A 23,570-nucleotide genomic window follows, 5' to 3' on the forward strand; every position below is an offset into this window, starting at 1 on the left:
CCGAACTGGTTATCAGCCGTGTCGCTGGCACCTCCGTGAAACTGAAACTAGTGAAGCCTTGTAGTCGCCAATTACAATTTGGTCTATCTGTATCAACAGCATGACTATAATTGAAATACAGGTCACAATAGTGTAGCAACGCCTTCTGCTTGATTCTCTGCCACTTCTATCATCCACTATTCATGATCGGCTGATCTCATTGGTAAACACATGCAGAGCATTGCTTTGACCACTGATGAAGTGCAAAAAGTGTGAAAAAGAATAGCATAAAAGGCACTGCAAGAAATTTGTGGCCCTGGAATTTCTTGGTTACAGGCAAGCATATCTGTGTGCGGCGATGTGATTTTCATTTACACAATATTTACACAACGCCCTAACGGTGAAACAAGAAATGAAATTGATTTCATATTTTCTGCCGATCCCAGCATAGTGCAAGATGTAGAAGTGATAGCTAGGATAAAGTGCATTGATCATAGGTTAGTGAGATCTAGGATTCACTTCAATTTGAAGAGAGAAAAAGTAAAATTGATGAAGAAAAAACATGTCAACCTAGAAGCAGTAAGGGTAAAAGCAGACAAATTCAGGCTGGTGCTTGCAAACAAATATGGAGCCTTAGAACAGACTGATGAAGATGACAAAGAGGTAATGAATGAAACCATAACTAGGCTGGCTTTAGAGGCAGCAGCTGAAGTGGGGGGTAAACACCAAGGCAACCAGTAGGCAAGCTTTCCCAAGTGACAAAGGACCTAATAAAGAAACGACAAAGAATGAAAGTGTTCAACTCAAGAGAAAATAGAATTCGTGGAGGTGTCAAAACTGATCAACGAGGCGAAAATAAGTTATATTCGAAATTATAACGTGAAAAAAACTGAAGAAGCCGAAAGAATTGGACGCAGCCTGAAATCAGTGAGAAGGAAACTTGGCACAGGACAAACCAAGATGTCTGAAAGATAAGCAGGGTAATATCATCAGCAATCTCGAAGCTACAGTAAAAGCAACAGAATTCTATACTGACTTGTACAGTACCCAGAGGACTCAGGATAACTCCATTCGAAACAGTAATGAACAGGATACAGAAACTTCTCCTATAACCTAACGTAATGCCCCATGCTGGGCCCTTAGGGTAAATAAATGAAATGAAAATGAAATGAAATAACTACCGATGAGGACAGAAGGGCCTTGCAAGACATGAAACGGGGAAGTGCAGGAGGAGAAGATAGAATAGCAGTCGATTAAATCAAAGATGGAGGAGACATAATGCTTAGAAAACTGGCGACTCTCTATACAAAGTGTCTATTGACTTCAAAGGTCCCATAAAACTGGAAAAATGCAAACATCATACTAATTCACAAAAACGGAGACGTTCAAGAATTCACAAACTATAAGCCCGCTACCTTACTCCCAGTATTATATAAAATATTCACCAAGATAATCTCCAATAGAATAAGGTCAACAATGGACTTTAATCAACTAAGGGAACAGGCAGGTTTCAGGAAGAGATACTCTACGATGGATCACATCCATGTCATCAATCAGGTAATAGAGAAATCCGCAGAGTACATTCAGCCTCATACAATGCTTTCATAGATTACGGAAAGGCGTTTGATTCAGTAAAGATACCAGCAGTCATAAATGCATTATGTAATCAAGGAGTACAGACCACTTACATAAATATCCTGGAAAATATCTACAGAGATTGCACAGCTAGCTTAATTCTCCACAGGAAAAGTAGGAAGATACCTATAAAGAAAGAGGTCAGACAAGGAGACAGAATCTCTCCAATGCTATTCACTGCGTGCTCGGAAGAAATATTCAAAGCTATGAAACTGGGAAGGCTTAGGAGTAAGGATCGACGGCAAATACATCAGCAACCTTCGTTTTGCCGATGACATTGTTCTATTCAGAAACATTGCAGACGAGTTACAACAAATGAATGAGGACCTTAACAGAGGGAGTCAGAGTGGGGTTGAAGATTAATATCCAGTAGACAAAGATAATGATGAACAACTGGGCAAAAAAACAAGAGTTCAGGATCGCCAGTCAGCCTCTAGAGTCTGTGAAGCAGTATGTTCACCTAGGTATATTAATCACAGGGAACCTTGATCATTAGAAGAAAATTCATAGAAGAATAAAAATGGGTTGGATCGCATACGGCAGACATTGTCAGCCCCTGACTGGAAGCTTACCATTATTATTGAAAAGGAAGGTGTACAATCAGTGCATTTTACCAGTGCTGACATATGGGGCAGAGACTTGGAGACTGACAAAGAAGCTTGAGAACAAGTTAAGGACCGCACAAAGAGCGATGGAACGAAAAATGCTAGGCATAACCTTGAGAAACAGAAAGAGAGAGGTTTGGATCAGAGAGCAAACGGGTATAGCCAATATTCTAATTGACATAAAGAGAAGAAAATAGCACTGGACAGGTCATGTAATGCACAGGTTAGATAACCGTTGGACCATTAGGGCTACGGAATGGGTACCAAGAGAAGGGAAGCGCAGTAGAGGAAGGCAGAAGACTAGGTGGTGCAATGAAATTAGGAAATTCGCGAGTCCTAGTTGGAATCGGTTGGCGCAGGACAGGGGTAATAAGAGATCGCAGGGAGAGGCCTTCGTCCTGCAGTAGGCATAAAATACGCTAATGATGATGATGATGATGATGATGATGAATATTTCACATGACTAGCACTAGACATGTCTATGGGAGGCAGCGTTTACACACTGTGATAAGATGCAGGGTTCATACAGCCTTCAGAGACAAAACTTAAAGCCTATTCAAGGACTTTAAGTACCCTGTCAAAGTTTATTCAAGAGTGCAGAGAGGCATCCCGTACAGCAATTTCTTTACTGTAACATTTCCAAAACACTATATATAGCTTCACTTCACGAGAAATAGAGAAATATATTGCCACATGCATAACAGATGCTGTAGTGTGGGTTTGGCACTTCTGCGGTAGCTGAGGATGACGAAGTGAACTGTTTGTCAACTACAATTAAGATGCACTCTCAGTGAAGGTGTCGGACAGAAACTGTGTGTTTCCATTAGATTAAACTCAATTGCTTTTGCCATATATATAGTAACGTAACTGGTGGGGGTGGTGGGTAAGCTATTCCAAGATTGCGACCAACAGGAAGCTCCCAACTTCAATCGTGACACCTTTGACGCTGACCTTTGGCACAGCCGGCAGCAACTAGGGCTACCACCAGAACTGGACCCTCTCTCAATAAAATGTAGAAACATGAGAACAAATTCAATGGCTAGCCAGACTGGAGAGACCACCACTCCGCCTGCTCAGTGGATTTTCAACATGCCACGAACCCTAAGGTCATTTCACAGTGAAACTTTTGAGGATGTTGAGGACTGGCTGGACCGCTACAATCGAGTTGCCAGTGTTAATGAATGGGATGGTCACTGGAAGCTCCGGTATATCTGCTTTGCCCCCGAGGACTTGGTGCACATCAGGTTTGAAAACCATGAAGCTAGCTTGGTAACCTGGCAAGACTTTTGTGGTAAGCTGCGCAATATCTACAGAAGTTCAGACAGGAAAGAGCAAGCAGAACATGCTCTCAATTCCAGACCAAATGAGAGCGTTGCAACATTAATTGAGGATATGTCGCAGCTGTTCCAGCAAGCTGATTCTGGAATGACAGAAGAAAAGAAAATATGCTTGTTGATGCAGGGTTTGAAAGAACAGTTGTTCGCAGGTCTAGTGCGCAACCCACCGGGTACCGTAGCCAAATTCCTCAACGACACAACAACGATGGAGCGTACACTATGGCAACGGTCATCGCAGTACGAGTGCCCAAGCAACTTTGCATGTATTGTGTCGTCCATGGCAACCTCTCAATTGACGACCCTCAGGAAACTCGTGTGCGGTAATCTACGGGAGAAACTGCAACAAGCTCATGCAGCGACTCCTCAATCCCTTGTGACTGCTTTAAGTGATGTGGTTTGCAAAGAGGTCAAGCAGCTGGTGCAACCGCTGGTCGCGCTGCCAGCCGCAGTCCTTCTCCTGACGTACAACAACAAGAAAATACGCTTGTTGATGCAGGGTGTGAAAGAACAGTTGTTCGCAGGTCTAGTGCGCAATCCACCGGGTACCGTAGCCAAATTCCTCAACGACACAACAACGATGGAGCGTACGCTACGGCAACGGTCATTGCAGTACGAGTGCCCAAGCAACTTTGCATCTATTGTGTCGTCCATGGCAACCTCTGATTTGACGACCCTCAGGAAACTCGTGTGCGGTAATCTACGGGAGAAGCTGCAACAAGCTCATGCAGCGACTCCTCAATCCCTTGTGACTGCTTTAAGTGATGTGGTTTGCAGAGGTCAAGCAGCTTGTGCAACCACTGGTCGCGCCGCCAGCCGCAGTCCCTCTCCTGACGTATGCCAAAGACTTAAGAGCTCCTGTGCCGACGGTCGGAAACCCGTTCCGTCAATCCTTGCAACAGAAGACACAGTACTTCTCGAGCCGTCTGCTTTCTGCAAGCCTAAGCCTAAATGTGCATAAGTCCAGTGTGTGGTGCACTCCAGACAATCGGTCACTCTGTTATCCCTGTGGTGAAGCAGGCCACCTATACCGAGAGTGCCTATACCACCAGATGGGCCTTCCTAGGTTTCGCTCAGACGCACATTGACCTCAGGATGGCGAGCGTCCCCAACCTATTGCCCTGTGCTTGGCGAGCCTGGCAGATACTGCCAAATACTGGCGAGCCTGCAATAGCTAAGTTCCGGCCATATTTATAAGCCCGTCTGTTCATAGTGGTTACTGACCATCATGCCCTTTGTAGGCTAGCAAACCTCAAAGACCCTTCAGGACATCTCACAAGGTGGTGCCTTCTTCAAGAATTTGACGTAACAATCATTTACAAATCTGGCCAGAGGCACACTGATGCTGACTATCTGTCGCACCTTCCACTTGCAAAGGTGTCAAATGATACCATTGACAGTCGTTTCCTCTGTGCTGTCAACCTGTCTGAATTGGCTCAACAACAGTGGGACGATTTAAACTCAGGCAACTTATTGACTGCCTTGAAAGCCACAGCTCACATCCTCCATAAACATTTGCATATTCACTATCTTCGTTCAGTCTCCGTGGCAAAGTGTTGTAGAAAAAGAATCTCTATGCATAGGCGACTGGACATATCCTTGTCGTTCCATCGTCTCTGCATGCAGATATTCTGTCCGCCTGCTATTATGAGCCCTCTTTGGGCCATTTGGGATTCGCGCATACCCTGGCCCGAATTGGCCAAGGCTACTGCTGGCCTAAGCTCATCCAGAAAGTCAAGCATTACATGAAAATGTGCCGCAACTGTGAACGCCGAAAGGCTCCACATCAGCGCCCAGCCTGTTTCTTGAAGCCTGTTACGCCACCAACACAGCCACTTCAACAAATCAGCATGGACTTGTTTAGGCCTTTTCCCAAGTCTTTTGCTGGCAACCACTGAATCGTGGTTGCGACTGATTATTTGACGCGATACTGGGAAACAAGAGCCCTTCAGTGAGCCACTGCCAGTGACATCGCACACTTTTTCATCCACAACATCGCCCTCCGGCATGGTGCATTAGCAGTGGTCATAGCAGATCGTGGATTAGCTTTCAAAGCACAAGTGATGCAGGTCGTCACGACGCTTAGTGCAACAGCTCATCGCTGAGACACTGCATATCATCCTCAGACCAACGGTCTTACGGAGAGGTTAAATAAGACCATTGCGGACGTGCACTCCATGTATGCCGACAGTGGCCACAAGAACTGAGACAATGTTTTGCTTTATGTTACATTTGTATACAACACTGATGCTCAAGAAACTACTGGTTTCATTCCTTTCTGGTTGCTCCACAGGCACGAGGCAACTACCATGCTGGATTCCAAGCTCTTGCCTGACCAATACGACATTACCATTGACGCGGAAGAATTTACCCGGCTCGAAGACGCAGCTCGCAAGCTTGCACGTGAGTGAATCCAGAATCAGCAATGCATAGACTCCCAGAGATACAACGCTCGCCATAGCAAGATTATCTACCAAGTCGGTGATCAGGATATGGACCTCGATACACCAATGTGGCCAGTCGGAAGAGTTACTGCGCTGGTACTTCAGCCCCTACAGAGCCCTGCGTCACATCAGCGAGGTCAACTACAATGATCTCCCTGAAGACATGACTTGGCAATCCCATTGTGTGCAGCTAACGGCTAACGGACAATGTCCATGTTTCCATGATGAACCGTACCATTCACGTTGATGAGGCCATTCTTATTTCCAATCGCTTTCATCCCACTTGTGCGACACTTTCCTTTTCACAAACTTCATGTGTTGCCTTGTACGTGCTTTGTATTTTTTCCCTCTCTTTCGCATTTGAAGCACAGAGGTTATGCTTTCTGGATGGGGGTAATACCACATGCATAACTGTTGGCTATGTTGCGAGTTTGAACCCGTCGTCCACAGCTGCCACAGAAGTTGAGGGCGACGAAGATGCATATTCAGTGAAGGTGTCGAACAGAAACTGTGTGCTTCCATTAGATTAAACTCAATAGATTTTGTCATATTTACAGTAACGTGACTATACACTACAAATATCCAGTCTTGACCATTTAAGTTCCTAATGAGGCATAAAAAATGGGGCGTAAATATGAAAGGGGAATCGGCACCAAGTGCCGATGTCTTTCACTGTCACCCACTGTAATGTTTTCAAGTTCCATGCAAGTCATTTGAAGTGGAATGCATGTGCACTTGCACCAGGTTTAAATTTTTATACCATTGCTTGTAAAAGGAAGTCTGCTATAGATAAATTTCGACCACCTAGGGTTCTTTAACATTCACAATGCAAGGTACACAGACATTTTTCAATTTTGCCCCCATCAAAATGCGACCACCATGGCTAGGATTTGATCCCACGCCCTCGAACTTGGTAGAGCAACACCAAGAAATTCAAGGGTGTTCAAGAAAAAAAAAAGAATTACAGCACTTTAAAGGGGCTTGAAACATACTATTTAATTTCAAGGATTTTCAAGAGTTTCAAGGAGCTGTGCACACCCAGTCACTATTCATACAGATCATTTGACTCAAAATTCAAGGGCATTTCAAGGATGACAGAGACCAAAATTCAAGAAATAGGAAACAAACCTTATTTGTACACCTACACTGAAAAGCAGGAAAATCTCCTTCTTGGCTGCAATTTCTTCCAGCTAAGCAGCAGCTGAGTTGGACACATGCTTCAAGCTCTTCAGGTCCTTTTTCTGAGTTGACTTCTTAATTGTAATAATGTCAATGGCCTTCTGGCATGATCGTTAGTGGTGTCCGACTTCAGCCAAAGATACTCGTGTTAATGCCAAATGGTTGAAACCTACTTTTTGCCAGGCATTTCTAGAGCCTAGGGCTCAAAAATAAAGCCATGGTGACCATGGTGCCAATAAACTGGCAAAACAACAAAATGGTGATATGGCTTAGTCACTTGATCTGGCTTTATCTAGCTCCACAATGGCAACGGAGATTTAAAAAAGTTTGTTGTTGGTGGCTGTGGCCATGACACAGTGCAATCATTTAGTAACACTCTCAGAATAAAATAACTAGGATTGTTTCTCAATAGACAGTGTCCATGACATAGCTCCTATGCAGAGTTTGTTACTTTAAATCTGGATTTTTTAAAATCATTTATTATCTATCCTTCCCCTCCCCCTTTACCGAGTATAGGGCAGACAACTAGGCACGTCCTTCGTCAACCTCCCTACCTTCAATTCTTCTTTTATCTCTTGTTATTTTGAATCTTTCTTTTTCTTTTCTTCAAATTCAAGGGTTTTCCGAGAACTTCAGAAAGGTGTACAAACAATGTACAACACAACATGGTAATTCTTTTAACTGATAATTCAAACAGAACTCTTGAAGTGGTGCAACAATGGCATATCGACCTTCAACTACAACTTATGTACACTTTCCAAGTGGCAGATGCAGTGCTACTTCACAGGTACATGTTTGCTACCAACTCATTGCTAAGTCATAATAAAATATGGTAACGTGTATAAAGAGCAGCAAGAAACATAAGTGTAATGCAACAGATATGAAGAAAACATCAGCTAACATGATGAGAGCAACCTGACAAAAGAAAGCAAACAAAAGTTGCAGCCAGTTGAATAGGTCAGGCTTTATAACACTACATTTTAGCAAATAAGGCACTTCTTTCATTTATTTCTTTGCCCATGTATATAGAGGGACATGCATATTTCGTATAAACCGTTCAAAATAGATTTGTGCAGGAAGACTGCATCTTGGAGTCTATGTCATTCAGTGTAACACTTGGCAAGGTCAATTCCCTGGTGTTTAAGAAAAAAGTGCTAAGTTTCTTTTGTTTATGGAGATGCAGGCTGCCACTGCGACAGCACAAGCATAAACTTCTTTGACCGCCTGCCAGCAATTGCAGAAATCAGCCGTCATGCTCCTCTGGAACATGTGGCACCCCTCCATGATCGGCTGCTTTCTGCAGATGCAAACAGGCGGCAACACAAGTTTATGTTTGCACGAACACGGCGGCAGCTTACATCTCCATAAACGAAGCCAGCTTTGCACTTCTTTCTTAAAAACCAGGCAATTAACCGTGCCAAGTGTTACACTGCAATGATGTAGAGTCCAAAATTTGATCTGTGCAAAACTTGAGCAACAGCAGTGCAGAGGTAAGCACAAAATCATTTTTTGAACACCTTAGGCAAAAGGTGCATGTCCCTGCATATCCCTGACTGAAAAAAGCACGTCACATAATAGTATTCGAAGCAATCTTTAATATATTATAAAATTGCTCCCTCATCTCACATACTAAGTGCACACAGTTACGAAATAGTGCTAGTAATGTGTGCCAAAAGAAATATGGTCTACTGTACAGTTTGAATGCAACAGTGATTGTTTTCAGGATTTGCCGTTCACACTGCCAACTTTTGATAAACATCTGTAGCATCACATCAGCTCATAACAGAATAGTATTTCAAATCTCACATTAAGTCAAAAGAATTGATAACTCCGACTCACATTAAGGCGGTGTACAAGAATGTCAAGCAGGAAGCCAACACGATTACTCAGAACCAAGTAGTCACAATTGGTGGGGCTCTTTTCACATGATATCTTCAGCACATTACATGCCCGCACAAGGCACCTGAAAGCACGCAAGAAAGAACAAACATTTTATTCCCTTTCCTCCTTTCCCTACAAGAACCCCTTCTCTGGCAAATAATAGCTAACAGTCAACATTCGAGGAGGCACCCCCATTGAAACAGCCAGCTGAAAACATTTATTTTCATGAAGTTTTGCACATCATTTACAAGTGACTATTGCAAATACAGTCAAGCCCACTTATAACAACCCCATTTAAAGCAGCTTTTCAGCTACTAAGGACGGTTTCATCACCCAAAAAGTTTAGCAAAATGTCTATTAGAGGGTCATCTAATTACAAAGACCCGGTGCCCTGCTCAATTCTATTACAACGAACAGAATGAAATGCAGTGCAGTTGTGTCTCGATGAGCCATGGAAATGCAGACAACTGCTTGGCATATGCCTCACTGCATATGCAGCAGCACCTCGCTTTTTAGCTTTCTTTTCCTTTGTGGCTCATAGATGCTCTGCTGCCGCACTTATGTCACACAAGCTATCTTGATTGTGCAGTGTGCAGCAATCTCAACCATTCTGAAGGAGAGAGGGAAGGGCTACAAAGAGCGAAATTAGTGGCTGAAAACTTAGGAAGCATTTATGTCAGGTCTTATGATGTAGCAGAAATGCTATTTAAATGGTTTGTAACCGTTTGGATGCTATATTCCCACTAGTGGTCCTTCATGCTTGCTCGTAAGTCAAGAACTTTTGTGTCTCTTTTGGACACCTGCAAGAACAAACTGCTTTCGTAAAGATGATACAGTTAAATCTCAATAAAACGAGCTTCAATATAATGAAATTTTCAATATGACAAAATATTTTACTTTACATAACCTCTTATCCATAGAACACCATGTATTTAGAGCCTCAGTATAATGAAGTGTGTTTGTAGGCGATTTCAATATAATGAAATGTCACTGCCACTGCAAAAAAAATGCCGACACAAAATTGAAACTTCCGTGGACACAGATTGTGAAATGATTGAATTACAAGCGGCTGCCTGCACACGTACCTCTCAAATGATGCTCCACGCAGCAAGAGCAACTGCCGAAATGGAGCTGCATCAAGTTCCATATAAAGACCAAACGCGATAAGATCCTATCGCACCCCGCATACTGTGCGCTTTAAGTGTGAGTTAAAGTGTGCAAGGATGAAACAAGAAAGATGGTGGCTTCATGAGTGCCGCATTCCCGCACGAGCAAAGAGAAAGAGGGCGAGGGGAGTGAGCTCACGGTAACACGACCAAGCGCACGTGAGAGGATGCGGGGGGCAGGGAGTTAAGCTGAGCAGGTCTGCACATCTCGGCTATGGCTGCACGCATATACAGCCACACATCCTGCCTTAGAGGTAGTCCACCACATGTGCAAAGAGCGGGCATGCCAAGACGGTCTTCCCACGCACTTGGTATTGGAGATTGAATAATCTTGAGTTTCAGTGGCCTGTTAGAGCGAGAGGCAGACGAAGCATTGTTTCCCCACTGCTGACGCTTTTCATGATAGCGTCATAACAGCAGGGGCAACACTGTCAGCCGCGGGTGCAGAGTGCACGCAAAAGTGTTGCTGGCTTCTCTAAATGCAGCTTTTTGCGCACAAGACGAAGACGAAGGAGAGGTTGAGACACATGAGCACAGACTTACAACATTGTTTTATTTTGAAGCAAGTGACCGCATATATAGCAGAATCTGTGACACATCCCGTGTGTGCCACCCGCATAAAATACTTATCTCTGCCCAAGAAGGATAGCTCCTTGCAGGAAAGGGGCAATGGATGGGTTTGACATACTACGTGTCACCGCACCATCCATCGCCTTTTCTAGCAAGGAGCTATCCTTCTTGCGCAGAGATAAGTATTTTCTGCGGGCAGCACACACGGGATGTGTCACAGATTCTGCTATATATATATGGTCATTTGCTTCAATCTAAAAGAATGATATAAGTCTGCACTCGCGTGTCTCAGCCTCTCCTTAATCCTTGTCCTATGTGCAAAAAGCTGCATTTATGTCCTACCAACATGCCCAAACAGTCACCTTAACTGGCTTCTCTTAATTTGTACCGCCGATGTGAAGATAACGATGTGGAATGAAACCGTATCATTCGTTGCTGACTTCCAAATTCATTAAAATGAATTGTTTTCTCATTCAAGTTTGCTTTTTTAGATTGCCTGAAAAATTTGAACAGTCTGTGGCCCCTTTCCTTGACAGAAAAATTGATTGGCGACTGTACTTATTTGCATAAAAAGCCAAGTTTCAATACGATGAAATTTCGATATAACGAGGTTTAACTGTACTTCCTTCTGCTCGATGTGCGTGATGATCTGGTGCAGGAAGTCAGCTCAGTTTTGTAGGTACAGGTTATGCAGGTTATACAGGCTAACATGGGAAGACTTGTGACTGACTACAGTGGAGGTGTGTCATGGAGCATCTCCAATGAAGCAACGTAGCCTGTGCCCTGCATCATGCTAGCACTACAACAGCGAGGGTTCGCAATTATCAACTGAAATCTGTTCATGTTTGCCTGTGCACTCGTAACACCATGCTTATTAATTTAATTAGCCCACTAATGTTCACTGCAACTTATATGGCCAACAAAACTGAGAGCCTTACTTCAGGCAGATGCCTCTTTGCTACTGTCTTCAATGGTTTACCTTTCGGGCAAAAGGGCAACTTCTTTTTTTCCTTAAGGAAGAAAAATGTCTGTATATTTTTTGCTTTCATTTTTAAATTGTAGGTACCATCTGATGACAGCTGCCGGCACTAAGCGTAGTCAGCCATGGTATGCAAGATTTAGAGTTCCTCACGATGCAACACAAGCAATTCTCATACATCATGAGCCACGCCAACGCATTGCACTCGACGTGCCATTATGGCTCGTGCAATGCTGTGCCATTATGGCTTAGCCTTCTTGCAATTTGCTTACAAGTGCTAACTGACAAGATACCGTATGTAGTTGCGTAATGAACACACTCATGTAATAAATACAGCCTCCAACACTACTCTTGAAAATTTGAATTTTTGTTGTACCCCTCATAATAATTGCACCCCAAGCTTTGATCCTGTGTAGTCCCACAATCGAACAGCCATGCTGTAGTCTTTCGGGGAGACTAGGATCTTTTACTGTCACACATGCGTTCAGAACAAGCACACTTAATTTTTATGCTTACTGCTGTGTGCTGTAATCACAAATGAAACTGTGATTTCTAACACATTTAGGTTGCATATCCACAGGGTGGCACACTGGCAAGGGTGTGGGTTTGATGATACAGAAGCTGATGTCAAAGCCCTGACGACAGAACACTGGTGGCAAGCATGCGGAAAGAGCGACCACATGACGCCCAGCCTGCTCTTACCGCATGATTGTCGCCAATGCCTGTGCAAAGGTATCTTGCAGACTTGACAAAGCAAGAAACTCGCAACTGCTCTCTGTTACAGCAACTTTACTCTGATATAATAAGAGAGTGCGCAATGCATGCATGGCACGAAAGTGAAGAAGGCGTGCTTGGTCAGCAAAGTGGGTGGAGTCGGACATGGTGTCAAATTTACAAATCACTTGCTCACTTTTCTGTTTGTCGTTGATTTCGCTGCATGCGATGGGCCATAATTCAAATCATACGCCTGCCGCAGGACAGAGAGTTTATCTTTTCACGAAACAGAAAGTCTGATCAGACGCTGATAAATTTCAACATGCTGATGAGCAATACAGTCGACGAAAGAGGTGCATACAGCGTGCTTGTCAAAACAACAGTGCTGAAAAACAGTGCTTCAACATGATGCTTGTGATAATGCAGACGACAGGAAGTGGGTGTGAGGATGAGGCATAGTGGAGCCACGATGTCGATGAAGTGGCCAGCGATCAGGACAACAAGTCTAGTAATTCTGATGCGAAGTGAAGCGCAGTAAAAATGCTGTTATGGTTTGCAAATGGTATACCTATATATTTAGTCAAAAGTAAGTTATTTAATGCATTTTTCAAATCATTAGCATCTTACTTTTAATTTCTTGCTACGTCAGGAAGTTCCCATAAAGTTCATCCCACATAATAAATGCACCCCTCACCTTTGCTTCAGTGTTTCGGGAAAAAAGTGTGTTCAATAGGTATACATGGACTAGCCGCAATGAATGTTTTGAGAATTAATGAAATTATTTTTATTGCTGAAGCTTTACAACCTCGAATTAACGAAATTGGCCATATAAGAAAATTTTTTGCTAAAAGTACAACTCTGTTATACTGTCAACATTTGACTGTATTACTTTCCTGAAGTAGCACCTAGGTGCCATGTTCCGGTTCTCAATTGCACCCACAAGAGCACATGCAACACTGAAATCTGTTTAAGGGTGCTGAGTCCTGTTGCAAGACATTTGCAGCTGACACATTTTTATTGAAACTACATGTGCAGCCAAGGGAGACATCCCCTTTGGGAAGATGCAGGAATTCTCACCTTGGAGGCACAACTGGCTGCAATTCAACAGTAGACTTGAAGAGGCAGCCAAGCAGTTCAGTGAGGCAGGTAAGGCCGCCCAAAGCACGCAACGTGTCTCCCTCTGGGCCACCTCCCAGCGTCAGGGTGCGCTCCAACTCACCCAAGGCTCGATCCAGGCTGGACACCAAGGCAGCATCCCAAGGTCCCTGGCCCTGACTGCTCAAGCATCGTGACACTTCCTTCACTGCTTTGCTTAGCCTGAAACACAATAGCAGCAAGTGAAGGTAAACTTTGAAAAGTGTTGCAGAGTCATTCCATAAGAGTTTGGATGCTCAAAGTACGCCATGTCCTTCTGCATTTAAAACTGCAGCAGCCACTGTTAGGTGGTGGCAGAGGAAAAAGGGACATGGTGAAGAATGCGCAAAGAAACAAGTGTTCCAGCAAAACATTCAATATACTTCACCTCATTGCCTAGCCCTTTTATTGCTACAGAGGTGACCCTGCACTTCGCGCCGACATTAAACTCGGATAATGGACTACGACATGACTCTGTCGGTAATACAGATCACACAACCACCAGTGAATGTTCCACCAGACTGCAAAAAGCCATCAAAGATTCTTTGTGAGCTTTGTTCCATGGACACTAAACTGAACATCATATGCCTTGGCTTGCACTGCAGGTTGCTCAATGTACTGTGTGCATTTAGAGGTGACTGCTTGTAACATATAAAATTGCAGAGTAGGCCAACAATGCTAAATATAATCACAAATTACAAGAAGATTGCTTTAGTTAGGCAGATCCTACACACTGTAGGAATCTATGCTAATGTGAAGCATATGCCACACTACGCATGTGATAAAATGTTCTAACATTTTGACTTGTGTGTTATTCACTTCTGACACTCGGACTTGCTAAGTTGTTATCAGAAGCATACCGATGCATACCCATAAGCTGGGTGTTGCATTTGAGCCAAAATTTCTATGTCACATAGCATGTCAAAAGAAACACACCATCAAGCACATAATTTTAAAGAAAAAAAAGCTGTAGTTTCACCTGAAAGGTGAAGCATCGATTGCAATAGCACATTAGTGGAACACTATACGAAGTAAGGATAGTAGTTTTATCGACCATATAAACTTGTAAACAAAGGCACACTAACTAAATTGACAAGCATGGTGTCACACACACAAACAAGCAAACATGAACATATTTGACTTGATGACCGTGGAAACTCGCTATCTGGCGTGAGTAAATGTGGCGGCAGCAGTGAGCAAAGTGACATTCATGATGTCTATTACTTCAATGAAAAGTGAGCGCGGAGAACATGCAGCACACAAGCTACAAGCCACCGACACACTTAGACTCTGCCCCCAACGCAGATCACTCTCAAGATACCACCGGGCAACTGCACACAGCTGACACATGCACAGCTTCAGCCAGAGCAGAATGCTGTCCCCGCTCCCTTTTCTCTCTGTCTCTCTCTCCTCCACCCAGTGCCTAGCAATGTTGGGTGCCTCGTGCACGATGGAAGATGGCTTGTTTCCTGCCCACTTTTGTCCTTCTTGCGCGGGCAAGATTGAACCAAGATCCTCAACTCCCTTCGCATGCCTTCACTCACACATAGAGTGTAGGGCATGCAGTCATGGTGTTCTCATGCTTGGAATTTATACAGAACCTCACAGCGACGCCGATGGCAGCAACGTGCTTGAGGTGTCCATATAATTGCTATCACAATAAAAGTTATTATTCAGGCTGTTGGTGAGGCCAGCCTGAGGAAGAAACCTGGGCCAATGAAACCTGGGGAGTGATCCTAAAAATGCTCTACATTAAGTGAAGACACTTGAGTGAGGACACTATAGGTTAAGACAGCAGAGGTTACCTGTGTCATGTACCATTGCCAGTGTGAACATTTCAACATGGTATACTCTTTCATCCATAACACTCTGGATACAACTTCCACAGACCAAACTTTGGTCACTCTAGGTAATTAAAACTGACATTGTGATAAAGTAATATTTTTACTCTGGCAGGAATCGCTTCTGAGGCACTTGGGGGAAAAAAGAAAATCTTGGAAGAAGACAGAAAAGATGATAGGACACAAAGTTGAAGACACTTTCTTTGCCTCCAATACTTTCTCCATTCACTTTGCCACTGCAAGTGCACTGTATGGCCTGGCACTGGAACCACCGTTCCTTTATCGTTTTTTATTCCTTCCTCCTAATAGGCCTGTAAATGAGTAAGGTATCTGTGCAAGTAAGGTAAAGCATCTATAATGTGTCCCTGAATAATAAAAAAAAATATTGCAGTCATGCCCCAAAGGTGAAGCATCAAATGCAATAGCAAATTATTAGACAGCTATACGAAGTAAAGACACCAGTTTTATCAGCCATGTCAACTTGTAAATATTCCTTTGCGAACTAAATTAACAAGCATAGTGTACGAACACTCGCTATCAAAACACTGGCGTGAGGGAGAAAGGCAGCAGCAGCAAGTGAATTGCCCTTCATGCTGCCTCTCGCTTCAACACGAACCAAGCGGCAAGAACAGCATACACGAAGCCATCAGCCCTCAGCGCACCTAGACACTGTACCCACAGCAGATGGCTTTCAAGCAGCCAGGCTCACTTGCGCCCCACGTAGCTGCTGCCAACAACCAGACTTGTACAAGATACTTCAAAAATGTATTTAAGTTACTAAGTGTTGTGTGAAAAAGTATTTGAGTAGAGTAAAAAATACTTGTCAAAAGGTATTTGAGTGGAGTGCTAAATGCTTACAAAATGTATTTCGTTACCTTGAAGATATTTCAAAGGTACATTTTTTTTGTGGACTAATTACAGAAGTAGAGCAAAATGATCTGTTGCTAGAAAGCTTTATTGGCGTTTAAGATTAGCTGTCTTTCAAAGTTTTCATCCTAGAGCTTGCCTATGTTCTCCTTAAAAACAGGATTCCCCAATGCTGAAAAGGTGCTCCAAAAATGTACTCTATGGTTCGGTGACATTATGTTGCAGGAAGTGTTCATGAAGCATAGGGTACTTCAATACAACTGTGAGTGAGTCCCTTAGACTCATTTTCACACACGTACACAGACAACACATGAGCAGCTGAAACTATAGTGTCTCCAACGGGTACGTTGTGCCTTGTATAAAAGCTTATTGGTTTTTTGATTAGCCGTCTCATTCTTTGCACTGCAACCAGTAAAAGCTGGGAGTCATAAATTTTTGAACCGAGACATCCAGCATCTGAACATATATTTCAGCTATGCCTGTAACTTATGGTGACACCAAGACAACTGAAAAGTATGGAGCCTCACAGTTCTACTACCTATGATGATTACTGCCCTATATAGCCAGGATTGGTGGTCAAAATGGGAATCTGTAAAAAGAAGGTTCGGGGACCACAGCTTAACGACCACAGCACAATAGCTTCAACCAGGTTCAACATTGCTAAGCCACAACGAAGTACTGCCGTCTTTCCGACATGGTGAGTGAAATTTTCTTATAGAAACAGGTATGCTTGTGCAACACAATCAGTAAACATTCCCACCGCGCAGCCCAGCTTCAGTGGCGAAATTCCAGTGATTTGCTCAAGACTGTCTGTGAGCTATGCTCAGCTAATGCTGCCGCACCTCTGCATAGCTCTGTCAGCAAAATTTCACCTATAATCTGCTCCCCTTGAGAGATCTCCACCTTGTTACTGAGAGCTGCATGAAAACCATGCTCAGTAAAATGTCTCGTACTCATCATGAGGCAGAAACCTCTCTAGCAGAAGATTTTATGCCTCCGCTACCAAAGAGACAACACGTATTTGTGCATGTGTGGGGAGGCAACAATGGCGAAAAGAAAAACTAGGCAGCAATTTAGAGAAAGAAGATGAGGAAGATGAACTATTTCATGAAACAAATCTGAGCAAACAAGGTGTGGGGGACGTAACCATTTAGTGAAACAAGTTTGTGTATGCGCAGCTTCCAGCATGCTTGTGTTTAGGCAACTAAGAAATTTGCCTGTGTACTTCGAGGTAGGGCCTCACAGGAGTACCAACCACCATGGCTTCGAGCTTAGCAAGCCACAGGGCTGTGTCATCATTGCCTAGCATGCAGCGGCACGCTCAGGTTGCAAAGGGGCTACCACGCAGAACTACGCACGCAAGAGAAACAGTATTGCCCTGAGTTAGTGGAAACCGTTTACTGTCTTCGGCAGAACCCAACACTGCACAAACGCCCAGCCCCTGGGGTTTACGGGATCCAAAGGGCTCTCACGCCATGGGCAGAAATACAGATAGGAGCACCTATAGTACATTGATGCAAGAGCAAAGGCTCCTGCAACACGACGCCGCTAGGAAAAGTCCTCGCGGCTATGCTGCTTGCTATCGCAATAACCAATGGGCCAACTCTCAATAGCTTGGGCAATCCCCTTCAGCTTGGGCTTCCGATAAGTGCAGCTTTGAGCAATTCAACCACGCGCAAGTGCTAGGCACCGCTCTTCTGCTTAGCATCCGGAAAGGATCAACACAAAGTGCGCACTCGCCGTGCAGCCAAAGGCACCATAAGTGAGCTCAAATTTGAGACACAAAGGGGCCAACAAACGAGAGGAAAGCATGTACCTTAGTGCTATTCCCAGAGAGAAGACCCGCTCTATGCTGCATGAAGCCGTCAGCGGCTTCGCCGCGATGCGAGCGCCCCCACCGCAAACCATCACTGGTGAGGTGCCACCGCCGACAACGATCGCGAGTAGAAAGGGTGAGGCGTAGGGATGACAGAAAAGGTGAATGCCTGTGCAAAGGCACCGGGTCATACCTCGATCCACACAAGATATGTACAAGTCTGGTCAAAACAACATAGAGTTACCAGACACTGAAGCCAAGGAAAGTGTAGCAGAACTAAACTGCTTCTTTAAATGAAATGTAGAAACAATAAAGAAAGATGAGACTAGATTTCACTGTCCATTGGCTTCCTCTGGAAGGGATCACAAGAATGAAATCATGCACTAGTTTAATACAACACTTTCTTGAATAACCTATATGAAACATCTTCTGAATATGTCTCCTGGCTGAAATTCTCCTGACAGATAAGAAAATGAACATATTACATAACGTAAAAATGTAATGAAGTGGACCTTCAAGACAAATGTTGGTAATTTGTATCCAAGCAAGATTACACAGTCTCTAGGTCATGCACTTACCACACACACACAAAAAAAACAGTAGAACGTTTTCCACAACACAACACACTACCACCTGCACTGAAACTTGACAATGCAGTAAGGTGGCCCTGACTGCATATTTTAGTGACCAGTATTAGAAGACAATGCACACTGAAATCAGAGAGCACAGGCAGCCTTTGCTACGGTCCAGCTAATTGTGCACCTGGTTAACATTCCACGTGCATTCTCAGTCACTCTCAGGAATGACACAGTGCACGTAGACTACCTAAAGCAGTGGAAAACAGATGCAACGGAAGGACTGGCACACTATTTATCAGCACCATGTTCCCACCGCACCAGTTCTTCAGTGCAATGTGATGAGATTGAGTGACTGGAGTGAGCTTCCAAGCAGCACACTAAGTCACGCCAAAATAAGTGTCCCCAGAAGTCATGTTTTGCATTGATAAGGGACAAGTGGTCAGAATAACTTAGGCCTGCACAGTGCAGTCACACCAACCTAAGCCTCCTCCCGGCCCATGTTATGCAGCCACGGGTTCTACATAAATTAGCCGTCTTACCTAAATTTGCTCTTCGGTTCCATGACCTTTGGCTTCTCTGCAAAGGCCTTCTCATAAAGCTTCCCCCTGCAACATGTAATCAAAACATATCATCCTACCATAAAAATACATTATAGATCTTGCTAATATGTTCATAATCCCTAAAGCTAGCCAAAACAGACTAGCTAGAAGAATGGTTCTCCATAAACAGAAAGAACTAGGTTAGTAGTAAAGGAGCAAAGTAAATTGCCTTAGAACAATGCCACACATATTATTCATCTTTGCATCTTTGGCATTAGCTTATGTAACTACCGTATTTACTCGAACCTAGGCCGATGTTTTTTTCGAGAAAACGATGTGTGAAAGTTGGAGGGTCGGCTTAGATTCAAGTGCCATGGTTTGACTGCTAAAGGCCCGGCCGCGCTAGTGGCATGACGGCTCGCCATGCACCGATCTCAGGCTGCCATGTGCAGGCGAGGAGAGGAGACAGCGGAGGAGACAGTAGATGGCAGTACTTTTCTTATATAGGGAATTTAGCCGGCAAGGGTGGATTGTGTCACATGATTACAGTGCCGGCGATTGCCATGCACTTTTACACCCCCTTCTCTCTTCCTCCCGTGTGGCGCGGGCACGGAGTTGGCAGCTTTCTGAAAGCGATCGTTCAGTGCAGTCATGTTGGTTGAGTTTTGGAAGTGTCGCGCCTTAACCATGTGCTCGCGAAATGCCTGCGCCACCTATGCTTGAGAAGCGATGGCACCAACCAAGCGGTGCCACTACAGTGCGGCCTTTAAGCAAAAGGTCGTTTTGCATGCGGAGAAAACTTCAAACCTGCGAGCGCAGTACGAGTTCGGCGTGCACAAAAAGTATGTGCGACGATGGCACAAACAATGGACCAAACTGTTCAGCTGTGCAGCAATCCGCTTAGCGTTCACTGGACCGAAAATGGGCCGACACCATGAGGTGGAAGAAGTTGTTGCCGATTTTATCACGAAACAAAGGGAAGCGGGAGCGCCTGTGACGACAGAGATTATCCAGGCGAAAGCCAGAGAAGTTGCCAACGTGAAGGGTGTCGCACGAGCCAATTTTAAAGCAAGCAGGGGCTGGGCAACACGCTTTATGGAACGGTTCGGGTTCAGCCTGAGACGACGGACTGCCGTGTGTCAGAAGCTGCCCGCTGACTTCGAGGAGAAGCTTGTCAAGTTTCAGTGCTATGTGATGGTCAAACAGCTGGAAAAGGGCTACCAACTGGGGCAAATTGCAAACGCTGACCAGACCCCAGTGTTGTTCGACATGCCAATGGCACACACTGTGAACAAAAAGGGTGCGAAGGATGTCAGACTTAGGACGGCGGGTGACGAAAAGCAGCGAATGACAGTAACGTTGTGCTGCACCGTCGATGGACGAAAACACCCCCTATACATAATATTCAAGTGCAAGACTCTACCAGCGGGCGAAAAGTTTCCCAGAAATGTTGTGCGCGTTCACGACAAAGGTTGTATGTCCAGCGGCTTGACGGAGGACTGGGTGAAAACGGTTTGGAAACACCGTCCAAAGGCCGCACTGTGCAAGCAGTCACTTCTAGTCCTCGATTCCTACTGCGGCCATCTGACTGACAGCATGAAGACCACGTGCTGGGACAGACATTGCCATAATCCCTGTTGGCATGAATAGCTAACTCCAACCGCTTGACGTCGCCATTAATAAGCCCCTTAAAGATAGGCTTCAGAAGCACTATACCGACAGGCTTACGTCGGAAGAACATCAGCTCATCCAACCGGGCATGAAGCACGCATTAAGCGTGCTTCGCTTCGCCAGACTGGCCAACTGGATCGCTGTGGCGTGGAATGAAATTCCAGATGAAACAAACATTAAAGCTTTCAAAAAGTGTTGTATTTCAAACGCGATGGACGGAAGCGAGGATGATGTCCTCTGGGATGTAACTCAGCAACAAAGAGGACAGCGACGATGACGACGACAATGACGATGACAAATAAACTTTATATGTACGTGCCTACGGAGTGTGCGCCTACGCAATAAAAATGCTGGGTTTTCTGTCGATGAAACGGAGTTTTTTTTCATTCGGTTTACATTCGAAGTTTTTTTTGTTTTTTTTTCTGGCTTCGGACTTTGGGGAGGGTCGGCTTAGAATGGGAGTCGGCCTAGATTCGAGTAAACACGGTACTATACAGTGTAGACAGATTAATGTCCCTGTTGACCCTGCAATGTCAAAATGAAGTCAACCTCCAATCACTGAACATATATTTTATTAGAGTCTTCCTTTAATTTGACTGCATTTAGACAAAATCGAGAATCCGTGCAAGAATAAGACAAGCGCGCTATACAGAACAATAAGAAACCCATTTCATAGCTTTCTTTCTTTTTTTTTCTTTTAGCAAAGCACACTGGTGAACACGTTCCTTTAAAATGAGCATACCCTTTTATTTTGATGGAGTCACATTACTTCCAAAAGAGGGTGCATGTTTGCCTATTAAAATCATGTTCTTCACTCCCATTGCCACTGAGTTGTTTACTGGCACCCTACAGAATAACTTTTGCTGTAATGTTACTGTGTACAGTGTTGAACACAGAAGCCAGTCTTTTGGTAAAGGCAATGTTTAGGTTAACTATATTATGGCAGAATCATTTATTGTCGCTACTAGTACTAATAGTTACAGGTAGTGAACAAACGTTTAGACAACCTCTGTGCAGGTATGCAAAAAAATTATGGAGGCTGCATAATGTAAACAGTGTTGTGGCACAGCCATCTATGGATTCCAGACATGTCGATGGCTGAAAGAAACCAACACAGCTACTACTGCAAAATTTAGAGTACAGATATTGTAATGCATAGGAAACATGGCTAACCTGCTGGTCATCTTGTGCCTCAGCTTCTTGCAGCGCTTCCGGTGAGCTTTCTGCCGTTCTCTGTCCAGGGCTATGCTGGGATCGAGTTGGTCAGCTGGGGCATCGACAATGTGCTTCAAGTTGTACGATTCCTAGAAAAGAAAGGAAGGCCTGTTTTTACCACATTTCCATTTAACATCAATAAGCATTTGCACACACAAACATAATGTGAAAAGCAAGTAAATGAATGATGAGATTTAGTATTGCAAAAGAGCATAGGGGCTATATGAGGGATACTGTGGCAGAGGCAACCAAGGAAGTTTTGACCACCTGGTCTCTAACCCTTTATATATACAAGGAAATGACAAAAAGTGATTTTCTAATATCTTCAGAAATGCGGCATCATGACTGCATAGCAAAATCTACTCAATTGGAACTCCAAGGGGGCTGGGAATTCATTCAAGTTCTTCAATATGTTAATGGTTTTCTTCTAATGTATCAGTAAGTATGTTCCCATTAACACAGTAACTTCGTTTTGTTTAATTGAATTTCTTTCTAGATTTCTTTTTTCTATCTCTAATATAGATATAAGTGTTGCAAGTATCGTCTCAAGCAAACATGCACTACATGCATGTTTTGGAAATGGTTCACATGATAGGCACCTTGCACAGTGGAAGAGGTGTGTATAGAAAAAAAAAATTACTCCTGGGGTTTTACATCCCAAAACCACAATCTGATTCTGAGGCACGTCACAGAGGGGGAGACTTCGGTTTAATTTTGACATTTTCCCAACATGCACACAATGCACAAAACATGGGCGTTGTTGCACTTCGCCCCCATTAAAATGCGACTGCCGCCGGCAGAATTTGATCCCAAGACCTCGAGCAGCACAACACCATGAGGTGTACATGACACCCCGAAATATTAATAATAGCAATTGCTCTCAAGCACACATGCTGTGTTAATGAACGTTTGCATTAGTTCAGTTCGCAAACTCACCAGTTTTTCAGTAGAAGGAGCCACTTCCTGATACTTTTCATGAATTGCTTCCTGATGTTTCTTGCCCCTCAGGTGGCTGAGCAGGTATACCTCTGATCCAATCTGCAAAGTAAATTTCATTAACAAATCAACATTGCCAAGACCAGTAAGTACTAAATATATAAGAACATAAGAATCCCAATCAAGCTGCTGAATTGTGGCAGTTATTAAATGCTCGAATCCAATATATTCACAAAGTCAAAGGGCCTCTCATTTATAGTACAGTTTCATGTGATGCAAAAATCATCTGACATCATTCCCATTTATGACACTGAAAGTTCAATACAGAGATGAATTAGCGGTGCACCCGAGACAATTTCTGGAGACAAATTGTGTTGTCCCCACCCCTGGCACACACTGCAACTAATGCACAGGTAAGCCCTATATATATAAAACATCAACAGAATCCAGTCACTCTGTACCTGCCTTACACAATCACATTGAGCAG

General features: G+C 43.9%; 1 protein-coding gene across 2 annotated transcripts in view; it reads right to left on the reverse strand.

Annotated features, from left to right (window-relative positions):
• ssp3 (short spindle 3) overlaps positions 1–23,570 on the reverse strand; it is a 249,820-nt gene that overhangs the window by 144,996 nt on the left and 81,254 nt on the right. For both annotated transcript variants that reach the window (XM_065424845.1, XM_065424929.2), the window contains exons 17-21: positions 23,084–23,185; positions 22,106–22,236; positions 19,262–19,327; positions 13,564–13,803; positions 9,016–9,139 (exon numbers count right to left, since the gene is read on the reverse strand). In XM_065424845.1, the coding sequence (XP_065280917.1) occupies positions 9,016–9,139; positions 13,564–13,803; positions 19,262–19,327; positions 22,106–22,236; positions 23,084–23,185 (663 nt within the window). The remainder of the gene's footprint in view (positions 1–9,015; positions 9,140–13,563; positions 13,804–19,261; positions 19,328–22,105; positions 22,237–23,083; positions 23,186–23,570) is intronic.

Source organism: Dermacentor albipictus, chromosome 1 (assembly GCF_038994185.2).
Source record: "Dermacentor albipictus isolate Rhodes 1998 colony chromosome 1, USDA_Dalb.pri_finalv2, whole genome shotgun sequence".
NCBI lineage: Eukaryota > Metazoa > Arthropoda > Arachnida > Ixodida > Ixodidae > Dermacentor > Dermacentor albipictus.